Here is a 19,720-nt window from a genome sequence, read left to right as displayed (position 1 = left end):
ATGCAAAATTCTATTGGTATTTCTTAATTGTTTACCACACACAATCATTTGAAAGTCTTGACTTAGTATAATATAAAACATTTGTAGTATTAGTGAAGTATAAATGTTCTCACAGCCCAGTGATGGAACCTGTCCCTGTAAGGCAGGATATGAAGATTATGGACGTGGAACAGATGACTGTGTACCACACATCTTCCCTAACTGTGCAGAGGGTAGTTATCGATCTCAAGATGGAAACTGTCTATCCTCCTCTGACTGGCAGAGTTACTGCTCTTCACAAGTAAGATATTATGTTGGTGTTGTATGTTATTATCAAATTGTCTGGAGACCACCTGGTCTGAAATATATTCAATTGTTTAAAATTTTCACCCCTTCCTATAGAGGTCTTGTACCCCTTCAGAGATAATGTCATTATTGGTTATAACTGTTATCCTTAATGGTAAATGCATAGACCAGACCCTAATTTCAAATATGTTTCAGTAGACTGCACTTTTGTGCAAGAAAAATGGAAACAAACCTACATTAATATCAATGGACAACCTCTGTAATTGGAGTAAAATTCAGTAAATACTGCTCTACAGGGGGTGTGTCTCTTCACAGAGTTTTGGAGGAAAAAATTGTGTTGTGTCTTTTTTTTGTTTATTCTTATGATTATTTTTGTGTCGTATTCCCTCTGAAGGTGTGCCGATCATCTGAGGAATATGTTGGATTTGATAGGAACCTTGGAACGTGTGTTTGTATGGTTAGTATTACATGTTATAGCCTAGAGGCACGCTTAACAATGTCATTTTCCTGCCTGCAGAGCCCAACACTTGATAGTGTTTGTGACATCTCTTGTCGACTGGGAGTCCAGCAGAGAATGCAGTTGGTGTGTCAGGGAGAGACCCAAATCATGATCACCTATGACAGTGGTGCTCAGGTGAGCTACCAACATGCTTCACTGTGCTCAGCTCTCCTTGTTGTACCATAATTTGTACTTACAGTAGGGTTTTTTGAAATACCACTAGAATTACAAGAATTTACTTCATAGACTTCAAAACTATCAGTACATGTTAATGTGTTGCTATAACTGGCCATTACTTTTATATCTTGTACACAGTTTTACTATGTGTTGCGTATCCCCTCAGGTGTTGTACCCACTTAGTGGTATTGCTGGATTGGTAACATTTGAACAGACCACACAAACACTATGTACCTCATACACCAGTGTGACTGTACCATTGTACCTGACTGAAGTTGGAGGTGTGTTACATAGTATGTGTGTAGTGTGATGTGTGTGTGTGTGTGTGTGTGTGTGTGTGTGTAGTGTGTGTGATGTGTGTAGTGTGTGTGTGTGTGTGTGTAGTGTGTGGTGGGTGTGTGTGATGTGTGTGTGTGTTGTGTGTGTGTGTGTGATGTGTGTGTGTGTGTGTGGTGTGTGTGTGTGTGTGTGTGTGTCATGTGTGTGTGTCATGTGTGTGTGTGTGTGTGTGTGTGTGTGTGTGTGTGTGTGTGTGTGTGTGTGTGTGTGTGGTGTGTGTAATGTGTTTGTGTATGTGTTTGTGGTGTGTGTTTGTGTGTGTGTGTATGTGTAATGTGTTTGTGCATGTGTGTGTGGTGTGTTCGTGCATGTGTGTGTAGTGTGTGTAGTGTGTGTGTGTGTGTGTGTGTGTGTGTGTGTGTGTGTGTGTGTGTGTGTGTGTGTGTGTGTGTGTGTGTGTGTAATGTGTTCGTGTATGTATGTGTAGTGTGTGTGTGTGTGTGTGTGTGTGTGTGTGTGTATGTATTCGTGCATGTGTTGTGTGTTTGTGTGTGTGTGTGTGTATGTATTCGTGCATGTGTTGTGTGTGTGTGTTTGTTTGTGTGTGTGTGTGTGTATGTGTTCGTGCATGTGTGTGCAGTGTGTGTATGTGTACGCATACACCCATGCACATGCATGTAAGTTAACCAATTTAGCATACTAGTCTTTGATAAGTACTTTCGGTGATATACAATATACAAGCCAACATCAATCACTCCTACCAAAACTCTACAATAGAGGTTTGGCAGCTGGGTGTAGGTAAACCCTTCAAGATAGGATTCTTAATTGAGGACCCCTCTCCTGTTATGCTTATTCTCTACCCTTTGCCTTGGGTAAAGAAGTGTACAAGGATGTATTTATCTCTATGACAAAGCTTAGCACCTTCAGCTTGGGGGAGAATGAGTGAGAAGGGTCCCTTCCACTACATCCAGCCACCTCATGGAAAAGTGAGGGGGGACTCACTTAACCGGAGAAATAAAATGAAAATAATAACAATATAATTATAGCTACATAGCACTAACAGTACTGAAATACTTTACAAAGCTAGCTTCAAACAAGAACACTATAAGTGGAATGAATTAATAAAGGCATGATTCAGACAACTGTTCACCAAATGTGTAGCTCAGTTAGCAAAGGATTGCAGAAACTAGTAGTTGCACCTTTATTAGCTTCCCTGACACTTGACCCATCCACAGCTGCTACTTCATTAAGAATCTCTGTTGAGGTACTACCATACTCATTATAGCAACTCATTCGAGACTGCCTGCGTAGGACTATAGTTACCAGTAGTACAGTCCATTACCATTTGTGAGAGTATATCCCATAGCTGACAAAACTTTAATTTCAGTGGCACAGTTATGTAATGTATAAATAGTTCTACCCGAAACTAAAAACATTAAACAAAAACAATGACTTTACCTTTACAATTTATTATAACAGCAAAATCTGGTCACACATAGAGGGAAATGTGGGCTGGGTGGGTGAATTCAACCTTCTCACGCGGTTCCCACAACTATATGCACGTGCGCACAATAAGATCTTGGTTGGTTATTCCAATAAATGCCCTCATGCAAGCCGCGCGCCCCTCCATTCTTATTAACCTTGGTTAACTAAAGTTAACCTTCATAGAATACGCTCAATTTTGTAAATGCATTTATAAAATCACCAAACAATTCAATTTCTAATTCAACCCTGGCTATTCTACCTCACAGGATCAGGGTTCAGGGGCAGTTATGGTGCCACATCATCTTCCTTATTATCATTATTTGGCATTGATGACTCTTCATCAGCAAGGAGAAGACGTCAAACCGATGACGCCACTGACACAAATTCCACTGAGCAACTACAACTAAATGGCACCACATTTGAAGGCATTGATGACCCAATAACATGCCTGGAGCTAGGAGACACAATGCTGTTCTCCATCAGTAACGAGTCCTACCCTGTGTATGATGTTGACAACTTGTTGAACACAAATGATGCATTTGATTATGGACAATTCCGACAGTTGCTAGAGAATCAGCAGACGTCATCGGGAAGTGCTACACTGTTTGCATATAGGTTCATGACATCAGGAGTGTATGTGTTCCAACTGAGCAACAATGCTAATAGAAAAATGGTTAGTTGTATAATTTGTATTTAATGAATTCTGTACAATGTTTATCCATTGGAAGTTTTGTGATTTTTAAAAATATAATCAACTGTTTGACCTTCCTATTTCTCCTTGTAGCAGTCATCATTTTGATAAACTGTCACAAGTTTCATTAGTCCTTGCATGTTCTAAAATTTGAAGTATTATAGTATTGTACTTTAAGGTAACACTGCTTGTTTACAATAAGGAGTCACCTGGCCTTCCCCCTAGTCTTTGTTTAGGTGTCTCCTGGACTTTGTTTGAGATTTTTGGCTAGGCTTTAATGCAGTCATTACATAGTGAATTGGATCAAGTTGTCCTTTGTGATACAAAATGTTAGTTGTTGCTCTTATTATCTAGTATATCAGAGTGACTGAAGCTAATACAGAGTGTCCAGAAGTTGGGCCATATTTCCCATTCACTTCAGGAACAGCCGTTCAAATGGGAATGACACGTAATAATGACATCTTATTGGCTCCAGACTGGATATTGATTGGTAGTGTAATTGCTGGAGCTGTGGGGGTAATGTTGTTGATATTAATAGCACTGGTAAGGATTCTATCTCCGTCCATCCATCTGTGTATGGGTGAATGTAGTTTGTGTGTGTTAGTGTTTGTACAAATAGTTTAGTCTGTGTGTGTTTCTTTAAACGGGCATTGCAGCATATAATATTATTGTACTAGCTTTGTCATCTGACACAACTACTGTGAGTCTTTGTTTTGTGCCGTTACATAGCATAATTGAATTTTGTCATTCATTGAAAGACTTTATTTTTTATACCCGTTCAAGGCTCTGATAAACCACTCGTACACTTATATTCACAGTGCTCTAACTATACTGTCACTATCAGTCATGTAGTTGAGATAACATCTATACTACGTAAACTGCTATTAGATGTTGTCATATCATTTCATAGATGCTATTCAGGAAGTATGGGTGGAACAAGGAGACATTTTATTTCCCGTACTATCGTCGATTACAGAAGCACAGTAACATGGATAACTATTCTTCTAAAGGGTCCACTGTCCGACCAGAGAAGAAAATTCATCATGCTTCCCTGCAGCTGACTGGGGGTGGGGCAGAGGAGGGTATGTAGCTTGTCTGTTTGTTTGTCCATATCTGTGTGTTGTATGGTTGTCTGTTAGTATGTCCGTATATTGTATGTGTGTGTATATTTATGACAAAATCTAATAAATCCATGGATGCGAAAATTGATGTTTGCTTTACAATAATGTCTTAACTCTAAATACATCACATGATCATGACATCATTCTTGTTCATAAAATAAGTCATTACCTCCTCATCTCACAGAACCACTGCCAGTAGGATCTACCCTGAAGGAAGATGAGCACTGGGACTATGACAAACAAGCTGACCTTGAGGCATTCTCTGCCCCTCAAGTGTACAAGGAGCTTGGGGGACAGACTAAGAAACTGTCCAGTGAAATAGCCAAACAGAGAGAGCAGGTATAGAACTATACATGTATGTGTTATAAAAAATCTAATGTGGTTTTAGATTGATGAATGTTCTATTAGTGTAGTCAAAATACGTTGATACGATTATTGTTACAAATGATTTAGCAGCCAACATCAGATTAGTTATCTGAACACCGGGTGTTCACCCAGGGGTTAAAGTAACTGTGAGGCATCCACTGTACTGCATTAACACAGGTGTATTGATTCAATGGCTTAAGCTTGAATTTGTTTGTCATTTATCGAATAGTCAAATTACTGTGTGCAGTACATTAGAAATTAGAAATTGGAATGTATACAAAGAAAAGAAGCTTCTATTTTGGTTTAGTTAATACTTGTCTGTGTTAATTTCCCTCAGGCAAAGTCTCTCTATCAACACGTCACATCACAGGCAGATAACCTGAAGGGGTTCTGGGTGGCTAAACTTAATCTCAGGGGTAAATCAGACATTGCCTCCCCAGAAGAGTTACAAGCGTACGAGGCAGCCAATGAACTACTGAAAGCAGAAATAGAGAGACGGAAATTGTTTGGTAGAATTTACACTGAGTTGTTAGCTGCTCAGCAGCAACTGGTGTTGAAGAGGGAAGAAGGTCGTGGTAGACATCGTGTTGCCATATCAGCAGTTGTCAGGGAGATCAGACGGACACTACAACAGTTCCACACCTCAAGAGATCACGATGACTTGTTGTCACAATTTGATGAACAGCTTAGACACAGGTCAGTAACTTCAGCATAGCACATCAACACCTCTTTTTATGGCTTGTAAATTATGCTATACGGCCCTCATGAAATGTAGCCACTTTGAAGAGGCTTTATTTGTGTTAGCGTGAACACTTTCAGACCTGAAATCAGTACACTTGTCTGTAGTGTCTAAGTGTTCAAGCTTCACAATACTGTTATTTCATTGGTTGTAATTTTTGTCATAGGGTTGGTGCTAGGGTGGACGTATTACTGGATCACATGACCAAACTATTCTCAGACGAGTGTCGACACAGAGGACTACATGCTCTGATTGGTCACTTCTCTGGTGCCACCCTGGTTTCCATGGATACTGGTGAAGAAATAACAAGAGAGAAACTACTTGACTCTGATGGCAAATTGTTGTCAAGTGTGGGCCCATCCATAGCAACCCAGGATCCAGTTACCGGTATTATATCAGCTGGAATGGGAACCAGAATGAAACAACATGACGGAGCTCTGTACATCATAACTCCAAACACATACTGCATTAATCCTTATTCCGGGAAACTGGTTCCAATCCAGGGCAACGTAATGTTCAACCCAGTACTAGATGAATTAGTGTACACTATTGATATACTGACTAGCTCTAATGTACTGCTAGACTCACTATTACCGTATGTGCCATATCCAACCAATCCTAACACAGGACAGCCTGTTAACACTGGATTGAAAATGTTCAAGAAATTGTCAGAGTTGAAGCTTGGAGCAACGATGGCTGATCCCATGTCTGGAATCAATGTGCCAGTCTGTGCTGTAACAATCCATCCTCAAACTAGAGCAAGACTGCCTGTGGGCGGAACTTACGTTGACCCCATCACTGGTATAATCCGACCAATAGAAATAGGAGCTATGATGTTAAACAGGCAACATAACATGCCCACAATTATTGTCGGTGTCAGGATTAACTCATCTGGTAGAGTTCTACCTGTTGGAGGTGAAGTGGTTGTCAATGGTGCCAGTAAACCATTACTACTTCATGATCAATTCTCCGAGCCATTGTCTTCCTTAACCGTCTTCTGCACTTCAGCTAGTATTGATAGTGATGCTTCCACTGTAATACAGAACTACGGTGGTGCTCAGTGTCTGCTTGATACCAATGAACTTCTCTCCATCCAAGAAGTTATTTTAGCTGCTCAGAAACTAAAGGCAGTAGCTACCAGCCATGATATCAAGGAGGAATTTATATTTCAACATGCCATCAGTAATCTGTTGCAAGCTCTAAGAGATGTTAGTAGAAATATTAACAGAAATCAGACCCTACACTTACAGGAGCTGCACAGGCTTAACCTTCTTACTGATGAGGCCAGGAAGTTTAGCAACACTGGGGGAAGTCCGGGATTTATGGAGTACACGCCCACTGGGCAGCTGCTTCCTGTGCTGCTTGGAATGGAGATTGTAGATCCTGCAGGTACTGGTGTCCATGTTCCAATCCTGAACTGGGAACAGAGCCCACAACAGACTGGAATTTTGATTCCACTGGCTGGCACCATGGAATGCCCTCAGGGTAGGGGCACTGTACCCATTGTGATTGGCCAGAAAACCCTGGACGAAGTCTCTAATGAGCTTATGCCCATATATGGTGTCCGACGAAGGCCAGACACTGGAGTCATAGTACCATCCACTCAACCAGTTAGCCAGAAGAGAAAAGTCAACAAGCAAATGGTTAGCTTGTAGTGTGTGTGTGCGTGTGTGTGTGTGCCTGCGTGCGTGCGTGTGTGCATGCGTGCGTGTGTGTGTATGTGTGTATCATGAATACAACAGAGTACACAATACCTATATGTTTTCCACAAAGCACTGCTAGCTTTGTTAACTCTGAATGTATGCAAGTTTCTCAGATTGTATTATATTTATTATTTGTTTATTGATATACGTTTACAACACACAGCTTGATGCACTGGAAGGTGAAATAGTAGCTCGTAGGAGTTCATGGCGTCGTCAGAAACAACAAGAAGATGACATCATCAACAATGAGTCTAACATTATTAGATTAATGGGATCACCTGATACCATCAGTCACTCTGAGGTATGACCTACATTAGGGAATTATGTGAACCCAGGGGTTTGTTGTACTGGATATTCCCTACAAATGGTATTATATTTACTAGAGCAATGACCTCAATAAAAGCATAGGGCCTGTATTTAAGATCGGCTTATATCTCAGTAGAGCTAATATCTACAGTAAAGTAAGAGGTCGAATATTATAATAGTTTCCTCTCATTTAGGTTACAGAGCAGTTGAGGAGTCTTGCTGACATGCTACAAGCAGTTAGGGATATGGCTGCCAGAGAAACCGCAAGACGAGCTGAAGCCACTCAAAATCTCACTAAACACCTTCCAGCTGATATACTAGCTATACTGACAACTATGGATGAGCAGGAAGCCACACAGGTGCAGGCAAGGGATGACACACATCAAAGGTTTGTCACACTAGCAGAGAAATTCCTTGCCAAGTTTGAGACTGCACTGAGCAAGTACAAGGAAAGGATGGATGAGTTAGCAGTAAGTATGACTGACTATCATTGTTGCTATCATAGGTGTTATATTACAATATAGTGGGCCAAGGCTTTATATACTGTATCTAAGCTCAGCTTTAGTTCGTATTAATTTTTGCTTGTATATTATAAATAATAGTAAACATCAACACAGGGTTCTACAGAATTTAGTAACCCGAAGGCCTTGTGTTGTGGTACCCGAGCAAAGCAAAGGAGCAAACATGCTACTACAGGACCCATTAAAAGATCAGTTTGTAAATTGTACACTGTCATTACAGTGCATGTAGTTGGATGGATCTATAAGCATGGTAATGTATATGCTACAGTACAACATGTAATATGTACGTATATGCTACAGTACAACATGTAATATGTACGTATTTGCTACAGTACAACATTTTAACTTTCACTATGGTATTATAGGATGCTCATAATCCGGAGGCAGAGGCTAGCTACAGGAACAAGCACAAAGAAGACATTGGCAGACTACAAGCTGAAATGGATGGTCTGGTCAGCTCTAGGATACAACTGCTAGATCAGGAACACAGTGTCCTGGAGTATGTCAGGGACAAGGCCAGCTTGTGCTGTGATCAAGCTAAGGTAACGTCTGTAGAGATGTAGCGATTATCTTGAGCCACACTTTCATTACACTTGAACTATTAGCAGTGATGTAAGAGATTTTACTAGTTGTATAGCCAATATTTAAATTTTGCGATGAGCAATCCATAGTTGCCTTTGTGTATATAAATACTATGTGTTTGTTTTGGCTTTAGGCTATTCTGACTGGTGAAATAGTTGAAGTCGGTAGCCACGATGTTACAATACATCTGATGACAGCTCCCCACCCTGGGGCTATGCCACTGTCTGTGACATCACTTCCTGGCAGTGAACAACTAATGCCACTACTCAACCAGCTACTGGATACTCTCAAAGACGATGGGATGGAGACACTCCATGAAGAATCTGAAAGTGATGTTGAAGATCAGCCATTGCAGAGAAGCTTCAGTCGTAAAGGAATGAAGCACAAACAAGGATCATCGTACTCACTAACAAAATCTCAGTCACTAAGATCTCTTGATAAACTCAAACTAGAAAGGGCTCATCTAATTAGTCCACCCCCACATGGTGGTGTAGCAACTGCTGAAGTGAAGCCCACAAGTGCTGCCGACCCAGCGGCTGCTGCCATGACGATACCCACAGTAGCTATTACTGAAGCACCTTCCATCGATGCTAGTTCATCAACTGACAGTTTGAAGGTGTCGTCATCACGGTATCTGTTGTCACCGGCAACCAGTAGCCAGAAAAAGAAAGATGCAGCAAAGAAGATGATTGAAAAGCACACCATTGAAAATGTCAAGTTGGAGACTTCATTGCATGAACAAGAAGTGTCCTCCGTTAAGGAACTACTTGAAGAGGCAGAACGTCAGAACAAACAAGCAATAGATGAAGCTGTTGAAGAAATGAAGAAAGAATTGTCTGCAGCGCATGAGGAAGAAAAAGAACAAATTATTCTCAGTAAGTGACTAATATGTTTTTGTTGTAATTCCTTAAGCAGAAGGTAATTGGGGAATGCATTTTTTTGTGTTCCGTAAAATGACATATCTGTTTAATATATAGACGTTTATTTGGGACCTTGGTAGGTGAATGCACTGTTCCCTGTAATTCAAAGAACTCCTGTGAGAGTTTTACTATTAAAAGTTTTACTATAATGTTGCATTTCAAAGTAATGAGTACTAGTTGATGCACGTATTCTTGTTATTTCACAGAACACACTGAGAATATAGAGCAGTTAATGCAACAATTGGAAACAGAGAAGTTTGCTAGACTCAAAGAACAGCAAGTTGTACTAATGGAGACAAGACTGCAGAAACAACAAGAGCTAGCTGAAGCTCACAAACAGGAGGCTCGATCTAAAGGACTAGAGGACTCAACTTTGGTCGACAGTGCTATAATGTCACGAGACAAGCTACAGAAAGATCTTGAGCTGTTGGCAAAACACCAACAGAAATTACTGAATGATTTACTATCAGCAGAGAATGACGATGATGAAGATGAGACGACAAGGAAGAGAAATGCAATGAACCAGAAGATGGAGGCAAGAATGAGGGAGCTCAATGACACACTGAGACAATCAGTACAACAAATCATATCAGATGATGATGACACTTCTACTTCAATGACTAGCCGCCATTCTTCAGTAAAATCACGACTAGCATCACGCATCAAGGGACGCCGCCGACAGCCCAGGTCCCCTACTGACAGTACCTCAGAAGATGATACAGATCTGATTAATGCTAAGAAGGTGGAGGATATCGTGATGCAGGCAGTAGCTGCTAACCTGCTGGAAGAAGAACGCAAGAAACAACAGGAGGCCATAGCTAAGTTAGACATTGATGAACAGTCAAAAGATGCTTTGATCAACCAGTACAAGGAAGATGCTGAAGAGGTAGACAAACAAGTTGATATGGAGAACAAATGGAGGAAGGTGCAGGCGGTAGCTCTAATGACAGCTCAAAACATTGTCCAAGAAGAGATCAACAAGGAGTTGGTAGTCAACGAGCAGTTGAAGGTGTCGTCGGCTACACAAGCTCAACTTGGTGACCCAACAAGACAACTACCACAAGTTGAGGCACAGTCAGTTGAGGCTCAACAGGCCAGAGAGTCACTAGTAGAGCAACAAGTCCAACAACAGACCAGCCTGGAGGTGGAGATTGAGCAGGAGAGACTGAAGGTGGAACAAGAATTGGAAAATGAGAACTCTGCACATCAGAAATTGGTAGAGAAACAAGCTGAACAACAGAGGAAAAAGGTGTGTGCATAAATATTGTTAACAAACATGAATGACAGTTGCATTGATATACACCTTAAAGTTTAAATAAGGTGACATTGAAGTATTTATAAGCCATACGATGCCCATTTGTAACCTAGTCTGGGAAAACTGGTCTTATCACCTATTTAAATGTATTGAGAAATTCCAGATTTTAGTATTTAGTGTATTCCAGTTCACCAATGGTTGAAGCTATGTGTACCAAATTTCACATGTTTTAACCAATTGCTCATGGTGCTTACTGCCCAGGCGTGACGTCACATTCGCTCGCACACACAATTTTGCTCGAGATTTAACAATAAGGTAAAACAGAAATGGACCAGAGAAAGGAAAAAAATCCCTCCTGCTCCAGGATTTGAACCACAGGCCACCCAATGTCTAGTCGAGCGCCACACTCGGTTTCCTCCAGGGGGGATGGATTTTCTTCCTTTAAATCTAATTATTTATTATTATAGGCCAGAGAAAGGAAAAAAAATCCCTCCTACCCCAGGATTTGAACTGCAGGCCACCCAATGTCTACTTAAGTTTGCGCCATTGTAGATAGTTGTTGACTGTACCAGGTGAGCTCCAAAAGGGTGGGAGGAGGGCAAGAGGTTGTTTACAAAATTAAAGAGGAAGGCGTAGGGATGAATTAGGCCAAGATATGGACCATTCAGGTATCAAAACTAGCTAAAATTAAAGGACATTTACAGCACAGGTCTTTATTCAACACCACGGAGGTGTACAACCACATACTAGGGTTGGAACGAATGTACAAATACATCCTCCGAAGGGGGTAAAGCAGTATCCAAAAGTTATGAAACCAAATGAAACTTTGAACTATTTGTCTCAACCCTACCACATATACGTAGACATCCACAGGCTGGCCAGAGCCCCAGACTACTCACCACTGGGCTTGGGAAAAGCAGCCAGCAAAAGCAGACCATTTAAGTCTAGCTGATTTTGATTGTGAAATTTGATAGTTTGTTCATGTAGCTTTATGTTATTGGGGAAAAAAGATCAAATCTGCTGTCATGGGCGATGAGACCCAGTCACATCCTGTGCACTGGAAAGGGTTGTTAAGACAATTAAAACGGCTTATGTACTAAGTGGCTGATCTGTATGTTTAAAAAGCCACAATAGACATACTAATATGTGCACATATATAGTTAGAAGTTATTATTTTTAAAAACTAAACCAATTTGTACCTCTATTATTACAAATCTTGAAATCAATTGTAAGGACACTGTTATGTATGCGATTGCACTACTAACACATGACAGTCCATGGTGTATATAAATGTGATGGTAGTAAACCAATGTGAAACTGTGTGAATGTTAATGTGGTAGCCCAGCAGTCCAAGAAAACTTTTCTCTTTTTGGTCATAGCCACGAATATACTGTACTATTGGCACCATAGGGTTTCACGTAGTGTCACTTGTGTATGTAAAGGTGTACAGAACTAGACAATTGTGTTTGGACCAAGGCTGATAGTTACGTATCTACATTTCCTTAATAACTTGGCAAAACCCATCAATGTGTGTGCATTATGTAATACTACATTGTAGTTTACATGTGTAGCATTATTAATAATGAAGTAATGTATAAACACATTTCTTGGGTTTCTTGTACATGGCTAATTATGATGTTTGCAAAATAAATTGTATAAAATCTAATTGTTATATTTGAAAATCAACAAACACCGTTAGCAAACTATACTGTATGAAAACAGTATGTAAATTATCAGGTCATATCGCACTCTGTATCACTCACATCACTCAGCCAATCAAAACCGTTTTCAGTTCTTTTATCTAGTTGGCTGATCACTTTATCTCCCTCATCATCATCTGATAAGTTAGGATGCTCAGAACTATTGTTATGTTGGTGATAGTCTTCACTAAGTGTTTGTAGTTGATCACAACATTCTGTAGCGTCCATGTCACCTAGCCAATAGAAACTTTCTTCAAGACTTTTGTCAAGCTTTTCAAGTTTTGCTGTCAATGATGCTTCCTGTTTGTTTGTTTCATCTGCAAAACTCTTAACTATTGGCTGCTCAACGCTACTATGACTTTTGTTAACTTTATAGCAGTTGATGTTTAGTGTCACTGATTTAGCTTCTGATGTTAGCCATGCCGCATATGTGTAAAGTTTGTCAACAGTAAGTGTTTGTTTGCATGCAAATTTACATTTTATCTTCTTACTCGGTATGCAATATTGATGAGGTGTGAGCCTCAACAAACCATCATTTATGCTAATACAAAGTTTCTGATATCTAGGCTGGTATATTGCAAAAGCAACATGTTCATGTCTGATGCAATACTCGTTTGTCGTCACTTGAAAATCTGCTCTATTTAACTTTGGACTGCCGTTTACTCTATCCAATTCAACAGGTGGTGTGAAATAAGTTGTGTTCCCCCCTGTTATCAGTGGTAATTCCTCATGTTCCTTATCTTCCATACAACATATCAGAACTACGTGACTAACTTCTTTATCATATACTAGTGTTCCTGCTGTCCTGTAACATATCTTATGTGTTCTTCCTCTGTTTCTTTGGTATGCCTCTAAGACACTATTGAAGTTAAACTCAAACTGACAAGGACCATAGTTATCGGTCTCATGTTGTCTTGTACTAAACCATACAACTGGTCCAAATACATGATCCCCTTTAGAAGTGAATGGCTCAGGTGACTGACCTGGAGAAATAGTGTAACTGCAATATTCTTTATTGTAATCTTTGCGATCTAATACTCGCCATTTCTTTTTATGTGGTTTTAAAAAAGCATAATCTTCTGTACATATGCTTGTCATTTTATCAAAGTGTGTCCCATGGAACACAGAATGTACAGTACTAGTAATGGATCGTAAGGTAGGCCAGTCTTCTTTGATCTTAACAAACACACCAGGATAGAAGAACTCTGGCCTACTGTTGATTTATAAAAAAAGGCAGTTTAAGGATGTACCACATCACAGTTTGATGAGTGTATAATAACTATATATTGGTGTTACAAACATATAAGAGCTTGTCAACTTACTCTTTTTCTTTAAAGAATTTCATTGGGTCATCTACTTCTATATCAATTTCAGGACTAGGGTTTCCACAAGCCATATACGCACACACACTCCTACTATAGCTCTAATAAACTATGTGGTCATGTGCTGTTCATGTATATATATAGTCTGCTAGTCACCTGATATATTGTGTATCCTAGCAACCAAACCACACTGCATCCAAAATAGTTATTGATGCTTTAGTAATGGGGAAATCCCAGGGAAGTACCCTTGTTAGTTTAACTATCTTGTTTGACTAATTATACTACATTATACTTACATGAATTATACAATGTTACAAAATGTACATAAACCTATGCTGATTGATTTGCTTTCATAGATGCTACAAAAGAAGGAGTTGTCTTTTAAGAGAGAGTTTGCTGAGAAGCAACGCAGCATGACCACGGAACAATCAGAGAAAATGTTACAACAACATCATGAAGATATGAAATCACTTGAAGATAATCTACTACAAGAACAACAGCAACAGAAGACAGCATTGTCTAAGAAGATTGCTGAGAGAAAACAACAAGCTGCTGAAAAACTAGCACAAAAGAAGAAACTTGAAAGAGAACGATTACTAGCTGAACAGAAGAAGGAACGTGATGAGCTGGAAACAAAGTTGTTGAAGGATGCAGAAATGGAAGCCCTCAACAAAGCACTGGCAGAGAAAAAAGATGGACAAGAAGAGAAGTTGATATATCGTGTCCTACAGCAGCGTCACTTGAGAGAAGGTGTCCAGTTAGCTGAACAACATGAGAGACAGAAAGCAGTAGTGATAGAAGAACGTAAAACAGCTGTAAGAGAAGCTAGAATGAAAGAAAGAGAAGAACTAATAGCAAAGAAAGATGCAGCGATGGTTGAACTCATCTCAAAATCAGCATCCCTCAAACAAGCAGAGTTAGAACAGAAGAAACAAGAGCTTGATGAAGAGCTACAACAACAGTTAGCAGAATTTGATCAGAAAACTGAAGAAAAGTTGGACAACATTCACAAAGAGGTGGTCCCTGAACTAGAGGTGGCCTATAATCACAAAGTATTAGAGTTAAGGGAACAACAGATAAGAGATTTGGTGAATGTTATGGAAGAGTTGACACCAGAGAAAGCTCTCATACAATCTTACAAAGAAGAGGCCGAGAGAGCAGCTACCGAGGCAGAGAGGTTCCGTACTGAAGTGATGGAGGCTCGTAAAAAGAAACTAGAAGACATTAAGGCAGCAAGAAGACAAAAAGAAGAAGAAAGGAAACGAGCAAGAGAACAACAGATTAAAGAATTAGAGGCTGAAATTCAACGAGAAAAGAATAAAGACACTTTACGTCAGAAAGAACTAAAAGAACGTTATGACAAGATCCAGCAAAACCAGTTAGCTGCTAGACAGCAGGAGCATGAGCAAAGGTTGGCGAAAATGGGAAACCTAACTGAACAAGAAAGACAAGTAAGCACTGCTATTGTATGAGATGGTGGTATATACATAATGTGTGTATGTATCATTAAATGTGTATTTATGTAATGTTTCTGTTTTCTATAGCAACTGATAGAGGACCATAAGAAAGATATGGAACATTTACAAGACAAATTAGAGAATGAGAAAGGTAGTCAGCTAACCAAACTGAAAGATGAGATTGCTAAACGTCGTAAGAGGAAACAAGAAAAGAAACATAAAGAATTGGAAGCATCTGCTGCCAAAGAAGAGACTGAACGTCAACAAGCTGATGAGCAAGAACAACAAGAACTGATAAAGATGAATGAACAACAAGCAAATGAGTTACGTCAACATGTTGAGGATGCTGCTCGTCCTACCACACCAGGATTTCCTCTACGCATGTCAGAAAATGTTCCAGAGAGTAAACAACCCACTACCATTCTCCATCCTCCTCCACCAGATATACCAGATGATCTGAGTGAGGTTATACCACCCAAGATAGCCAAACCACAACCCAAACCAGCTGCATACAATGTTGAGATGGGAGAACAAGACTTGTCTAACCTACTGATGTCTACTCCACTGTTCAATCAGTTATCAGAGATTGAGGCGATAGTTAAACTACAAGGAGCAGCAGCTGGTGATGGCATACAAGTCGGTCCATACATTGACTTGAAAGATGCTCAGTGGGTGTGTACTGGTGGCCTGGTTGCTGTAGACATTGAGAAACTACGACCAACTAATTTTGTAGTATATCGGTTTGGTGTGTTTGTTAGTAATCTACTACAAACTCGTAATGGAATGCCAGAGGTGACCATCCTTGTAGCATCCAATCTTCCTCCTAACAACTACACAAGAAACTGCTTCAGAAACTCATTCCATTATCAACACACGACAAAGATATTGTTCATCCGTGAGGAACGTATGGAAACAGTGGGAGAGTTTGTGTTGGTAGTGATGCATTGTATGGCACATATTAAAGTGGATGAGCTAACTGATGATTACAACCCTCACTTCTTGAGGGAGTTCTATAAGGTGAGAACATTACATGCTAGCCCTTGTATTTGCCTAGAATAGCATTTTCTCCATTCTGTACATGTACTGCTTTATATCATGTGACTTGTTTGCTATAGGCCATCAGAACTTGTTGTCAAGATTTGTTCTTTGCTCGTTCACACCTCAACTTATCGCAACTGTCTGGTGGGGCACAAACAATGGAGTCAGCTATTCAAGCATCATCAACACTGACTGGCAAAATCAACGTTGTCAGTGACTTGATCAATGTCAAGGTCCATGCACCATCCAACCTTGATTTCTCCCCTGAGGTGAGTAAACCTTAGGCCTGCTCTTATTTAGAATCATTTGATGGTCAAATTGTTTGGATTTTATCTGTCACAGCTAACTTTCATACATTTTGGTATATAAAATAGAAGTACTTGAAGTTTTCCTGAGATCAGTGATATTTTTGCTTTTTAAGTGATTCTTTTTATTTAGCCTGTTATGTTCACTATTTTGCCAGCAGTATTGTATATTTTACTTAGAATGTAATAACATAGCACAAGTTTACCTGTGTCATTATGGCTTTGTGGGACTAATAGTGACTGCTCTATTAGAGTATATTGATATCTGATGTTTCATTGTATAATTCTGAAAGAGGCACAGAAATATGCACGTCTTGGTCAATATGATAATTTGGTGTTTTTTGTTTTCAATTTCTAAAGTACAAGTACAGTTTGTTTGAATTCTGTATTATACTGCAAGAATTTACGCCTTACTTTAGTCTTGGACCTATTGTGCAGTAAACGATTGAGCCCAGGACCACCTAGTGTTCATAGAGCTGAAAGGCTAAAATTTTGTGTGAATGATATAAAGGAATTGTCATCAACTAAAGTGTTAATTAACTGCGGTTATCAGAGTATATAATCTCCTTGCAGCACATACAGGAGAGACTGGCCACTTATCAGTCACTACTTGATGAAGGTAAACTACACCAGTTGATCAGCATTGATCACCATGTTACTGGATCACATGATCTCAATGATGATGTCAGCAATCAAAGATTAAGACAACTCAGAGTTGATTCTCCACCCACACCAGAAGTGCTGTGAGTAATCATAATGTACATACATCAGTAGGGTTGTATTTACAAGATATCACTAGGGTAACTCTATGTACTGTTTCTGTACTGTAGAGTTGGGTTGTTAAGCGCATGTGTCTATTAAGCACGCATTATTTGTTAATTTGTTAATCACTCATTTCTTATGATTAACCATGGCTGATAAGCGCACATGGCCAATTGCGAGGCTCAACACATGACAGCTACCCATGGGAAGAAAATCTTGAAGTACTGGAAAATTAATGTCTCCTTGAGCACTTACGTCTCCCTTGAGGTCTCCCTTTACTATGTATACAGCAAATCAACCTTCTGGATTGCAATATTCTTCTTCATCACGAAGGATTTCACCCAGAAATATCTGGCACAAACTGCCAAACTACTAACTGCTCTATTACAACTTAGACTATGATATGGCTCATTTACAGGTTTACTAAATCACTTATTAGTCACCTGACATGTTCACTTAGTCACCTACACATGTTCACTTAGTCACCCGCCCTCAAGCAATTTTGTACATGATAAATAATTATTACACGAAAGGCACACTACAGTACTTGATAATACTGTAATACTCTTCTTCTCCGTGTTCTGCAAATAATTCTGGACAAATAGTAAACTAAGTGGCATTAGTCTCGCGTAGCCAGACCCTTTTCTTTCTTTTTTGTGGGGGCGGGAAAGAAAAGGGTCTGGTGAACATCATATAGCATAGTCGGTCTGTAGCTCTAGCTGTTACTCTGGTTACCGGTCGGATAATATTTTTTTGTGGGCGCTATAAGGACTTCAGGAAGAAACCGTTCACTGTTCTGCATTGCTCTTTCACCCCACACTCATGCTCTGGCTATAAGGTACGTACTTTAAACCATAGTCTAAATAAGTTAGACACCGCAACCAACAGGAACTAAGTGATTAAGTAACCCCTCAGGCCCTTAGTAGCACCCTCGCTGTGCTCGGACGCTACAGCCTCAGGCCATCGGGGCTACTAAATCGCTTAGTTCCCTTGGTCTTGGTGTCTAACTTTTATGTAGTGATTCCGTGTTAAGTTATTTATTGCACATATGTGTGATAGTACTATTTTTAGAAAAGTTTTCTCCGAAATTTATAAGCGCATGCTCTTAACCCGACTACGGTTTTGCTATGTAGGATGTGTGTTATGGTTTGCTGTAGAGAATAACATTAGTTGTATAATATATTCACATGTTCTAGTCACTTGTTGCTGTTGTAAAACTATTTCCTACTTTTACTACAGGCCCACAAAGACAAGAAAAATTTCTCGATCATTATTCAGGTCCCCTAAGGAACTGGTGGATCACCAGATCTCAGAACTACAAGAACGTATTGATCAGCTACACAGTCGCTTGAAGGACACAATTAAGGAGGGACTCCAGCAAGATGAAGGGGAAGAGCAGTCAGCCACGCCCCTAATACAGACTGCAACATTAGAACTGAAGAGACGTAACTTGTTGAAAGACATTGAAACACTAACGAGTGAACTGGAGAAGAAGAGACATTCACAGTCAACATATTAAACAGTAAAGTGTAAATTATTCCTATAAAGTGTAAATTATTCCTATAAAGTATATTATTCTAAGTACTATTATCATTATACAGCTGTACAGGTGTACATATAGTGTTATGTGACTTGGTTATTATTGTAACATGCTGCTATTTTTGCATGTATAATAGATTTGTTTACTGTAATTTTTTAATAAAATAAATTATGTACTATACAAGCTTTAAAAGCCTTCTCACAGGTCCTAGTGGGGTTCAAAGTTAGTAGTTAAATAAAATGTTTTGGCTCAAGGAGTAGCTAACTAACTTTCAGTGTTGATGAGTTAGCTATGTATACGTACTTATAATTAGCTGGTCTATATACCCAGCTGCTAGCTGGTCTATATACCCAGCTGCTAGCTATAGTCCATCAATTCACAGCCTATCAGGTTCCTGTTGAAATAACTAATGCAACATTCTTGACAGATCTTTTATAGTGTTTTTAAAGCAGGTGATTGCTCTATTAGAGTACTTCAAACATGTTTTAGTGGAAGGATCCAACAAAGCCATTGTGCTGCAAAATCTAACTTGATGTGGTGACCTTTATCAGACATTTTTAGTTGGTCGCTCCCGTTACGTTTTCCATTCCTGTTTTCCTAGACAATGGCCCCTGGCTGTGACTATAATTTTGTTAGTAACCTACAAAATATGTATATGCTTGAGTTA

The 19,720-nt window shown here is 39.6% G+C and overlaps 2 protein-coding genes across 2 annotated transcripts in view; one reads left to right on the top strand and one right to left on the bottom strand.

Moving 5' to 3' along the window:
- LOC136240708 (uncharacterized) overlaps positions 1–19,236 on the top strand; it is a 58,972-nt gene extending 39,736 nt beyond the window's left edge. Inside the window, exons 16-35 of the mRNA XM_066031741.1 lie at positions 116–280; positions 680–742; positions 803–919; positions 1,128–1,242; positions 2,992–3,398; positions 3,771–3,959; positions 4,327–4,498; positions 4,722–4,876; positions 5,241–5,599; positions 5,809–7,285; positions 7,509–7,646; positions 7,846–8,121; positions 8,538–8,714; positions 8,888–9,629; positions 9,881–10,923; positions 14,308–15,402; positions 15,496–16,425; positions 16,524–16,715; positions 17,325–17,494; positions 18,753–19,236. Of these exons, the coding sequence (XP_065887813.1) occupies positions 116–280; positions 680–742; positions 803–919; positions 1,128–1,242; positions 2,992–3,398; positions 3,771–3,959; positions 4,327–4,498; positions 4,722–4,876; positions 5,241–5,599; positions 5,809–7,285; positions 7,509–7,646; positions 7,846–8,121; positions 8,538–8,714; positions 8,888–9,629; positions 9,881–10,923; positions 14,308–15,402; positions 15,496–16,425; positions 16,524–16,715; positions 17,325–17,494; positions 18,753–19,032 (8,262 nt within the window). The 3' untranslated portion in view covers positions 19,033–19,236. The remainder of the gene's footprint in view (positions 1–115; positions 281–679; positions 743–802; positions 920–1,127; positions 1,243–2,991; positions 3,399–3,770; positions 3,960–4,326; positions 4,499–4,721; positions 4,877–5,240; positions 5,600–5,808; positions 7,286–7,508; positions 7,647–7,845; positions 8,122–8,537; positions 8,715–8,887; positions 9,630–9,880; positions 10,924–14,307; positions 15,403–15,495; positions 16,426–16,523; positions 16,716–17,324; positions 17,495–18,752) is intronic.
- On the bottom strand, positions 12,482–14,050 carry LOC136240725 (uncharacterized). The gene is made up of 2 exons (XM_066031765.1): positions 13,952–14,050; positions 12,482–13,842 (listed from the first exon to the last, which is right to left on the bottom strand). The coding sequence occupies exons 1-2, from the start codon at positions 14,023–14,025 to the stop codon at positions 12,663–12,665; spliced, it is 1,254 nt and encodes a 417-aa protein (XP_065887837.1). The 5' UTR covers positions 14,026–14,050; the 3' UTR covers positions 12,482–12,662.
- Positions 19,237–19,720: the final 484 nt, after the last annotated feature.

Source organism: Dysidea avara, chromosome 1 (assembly GCF_963678975.1).
Source record: "Dysidea avara chromosome 1, odDysAvar1.4, whole genome shotgun sequence".
Taxonomy (NCBI): domain Eukaryota; kingdom Metazoa; phylum Porifera; class Demospongiae; order Dictyoceratida; family Dysideidae; genus Dysidea; species Dysidea avara.
Note: the sequence above shows the minus strand (reverse complement) of the source record. Positions and strands in the feature narration are given on the sequence as shown.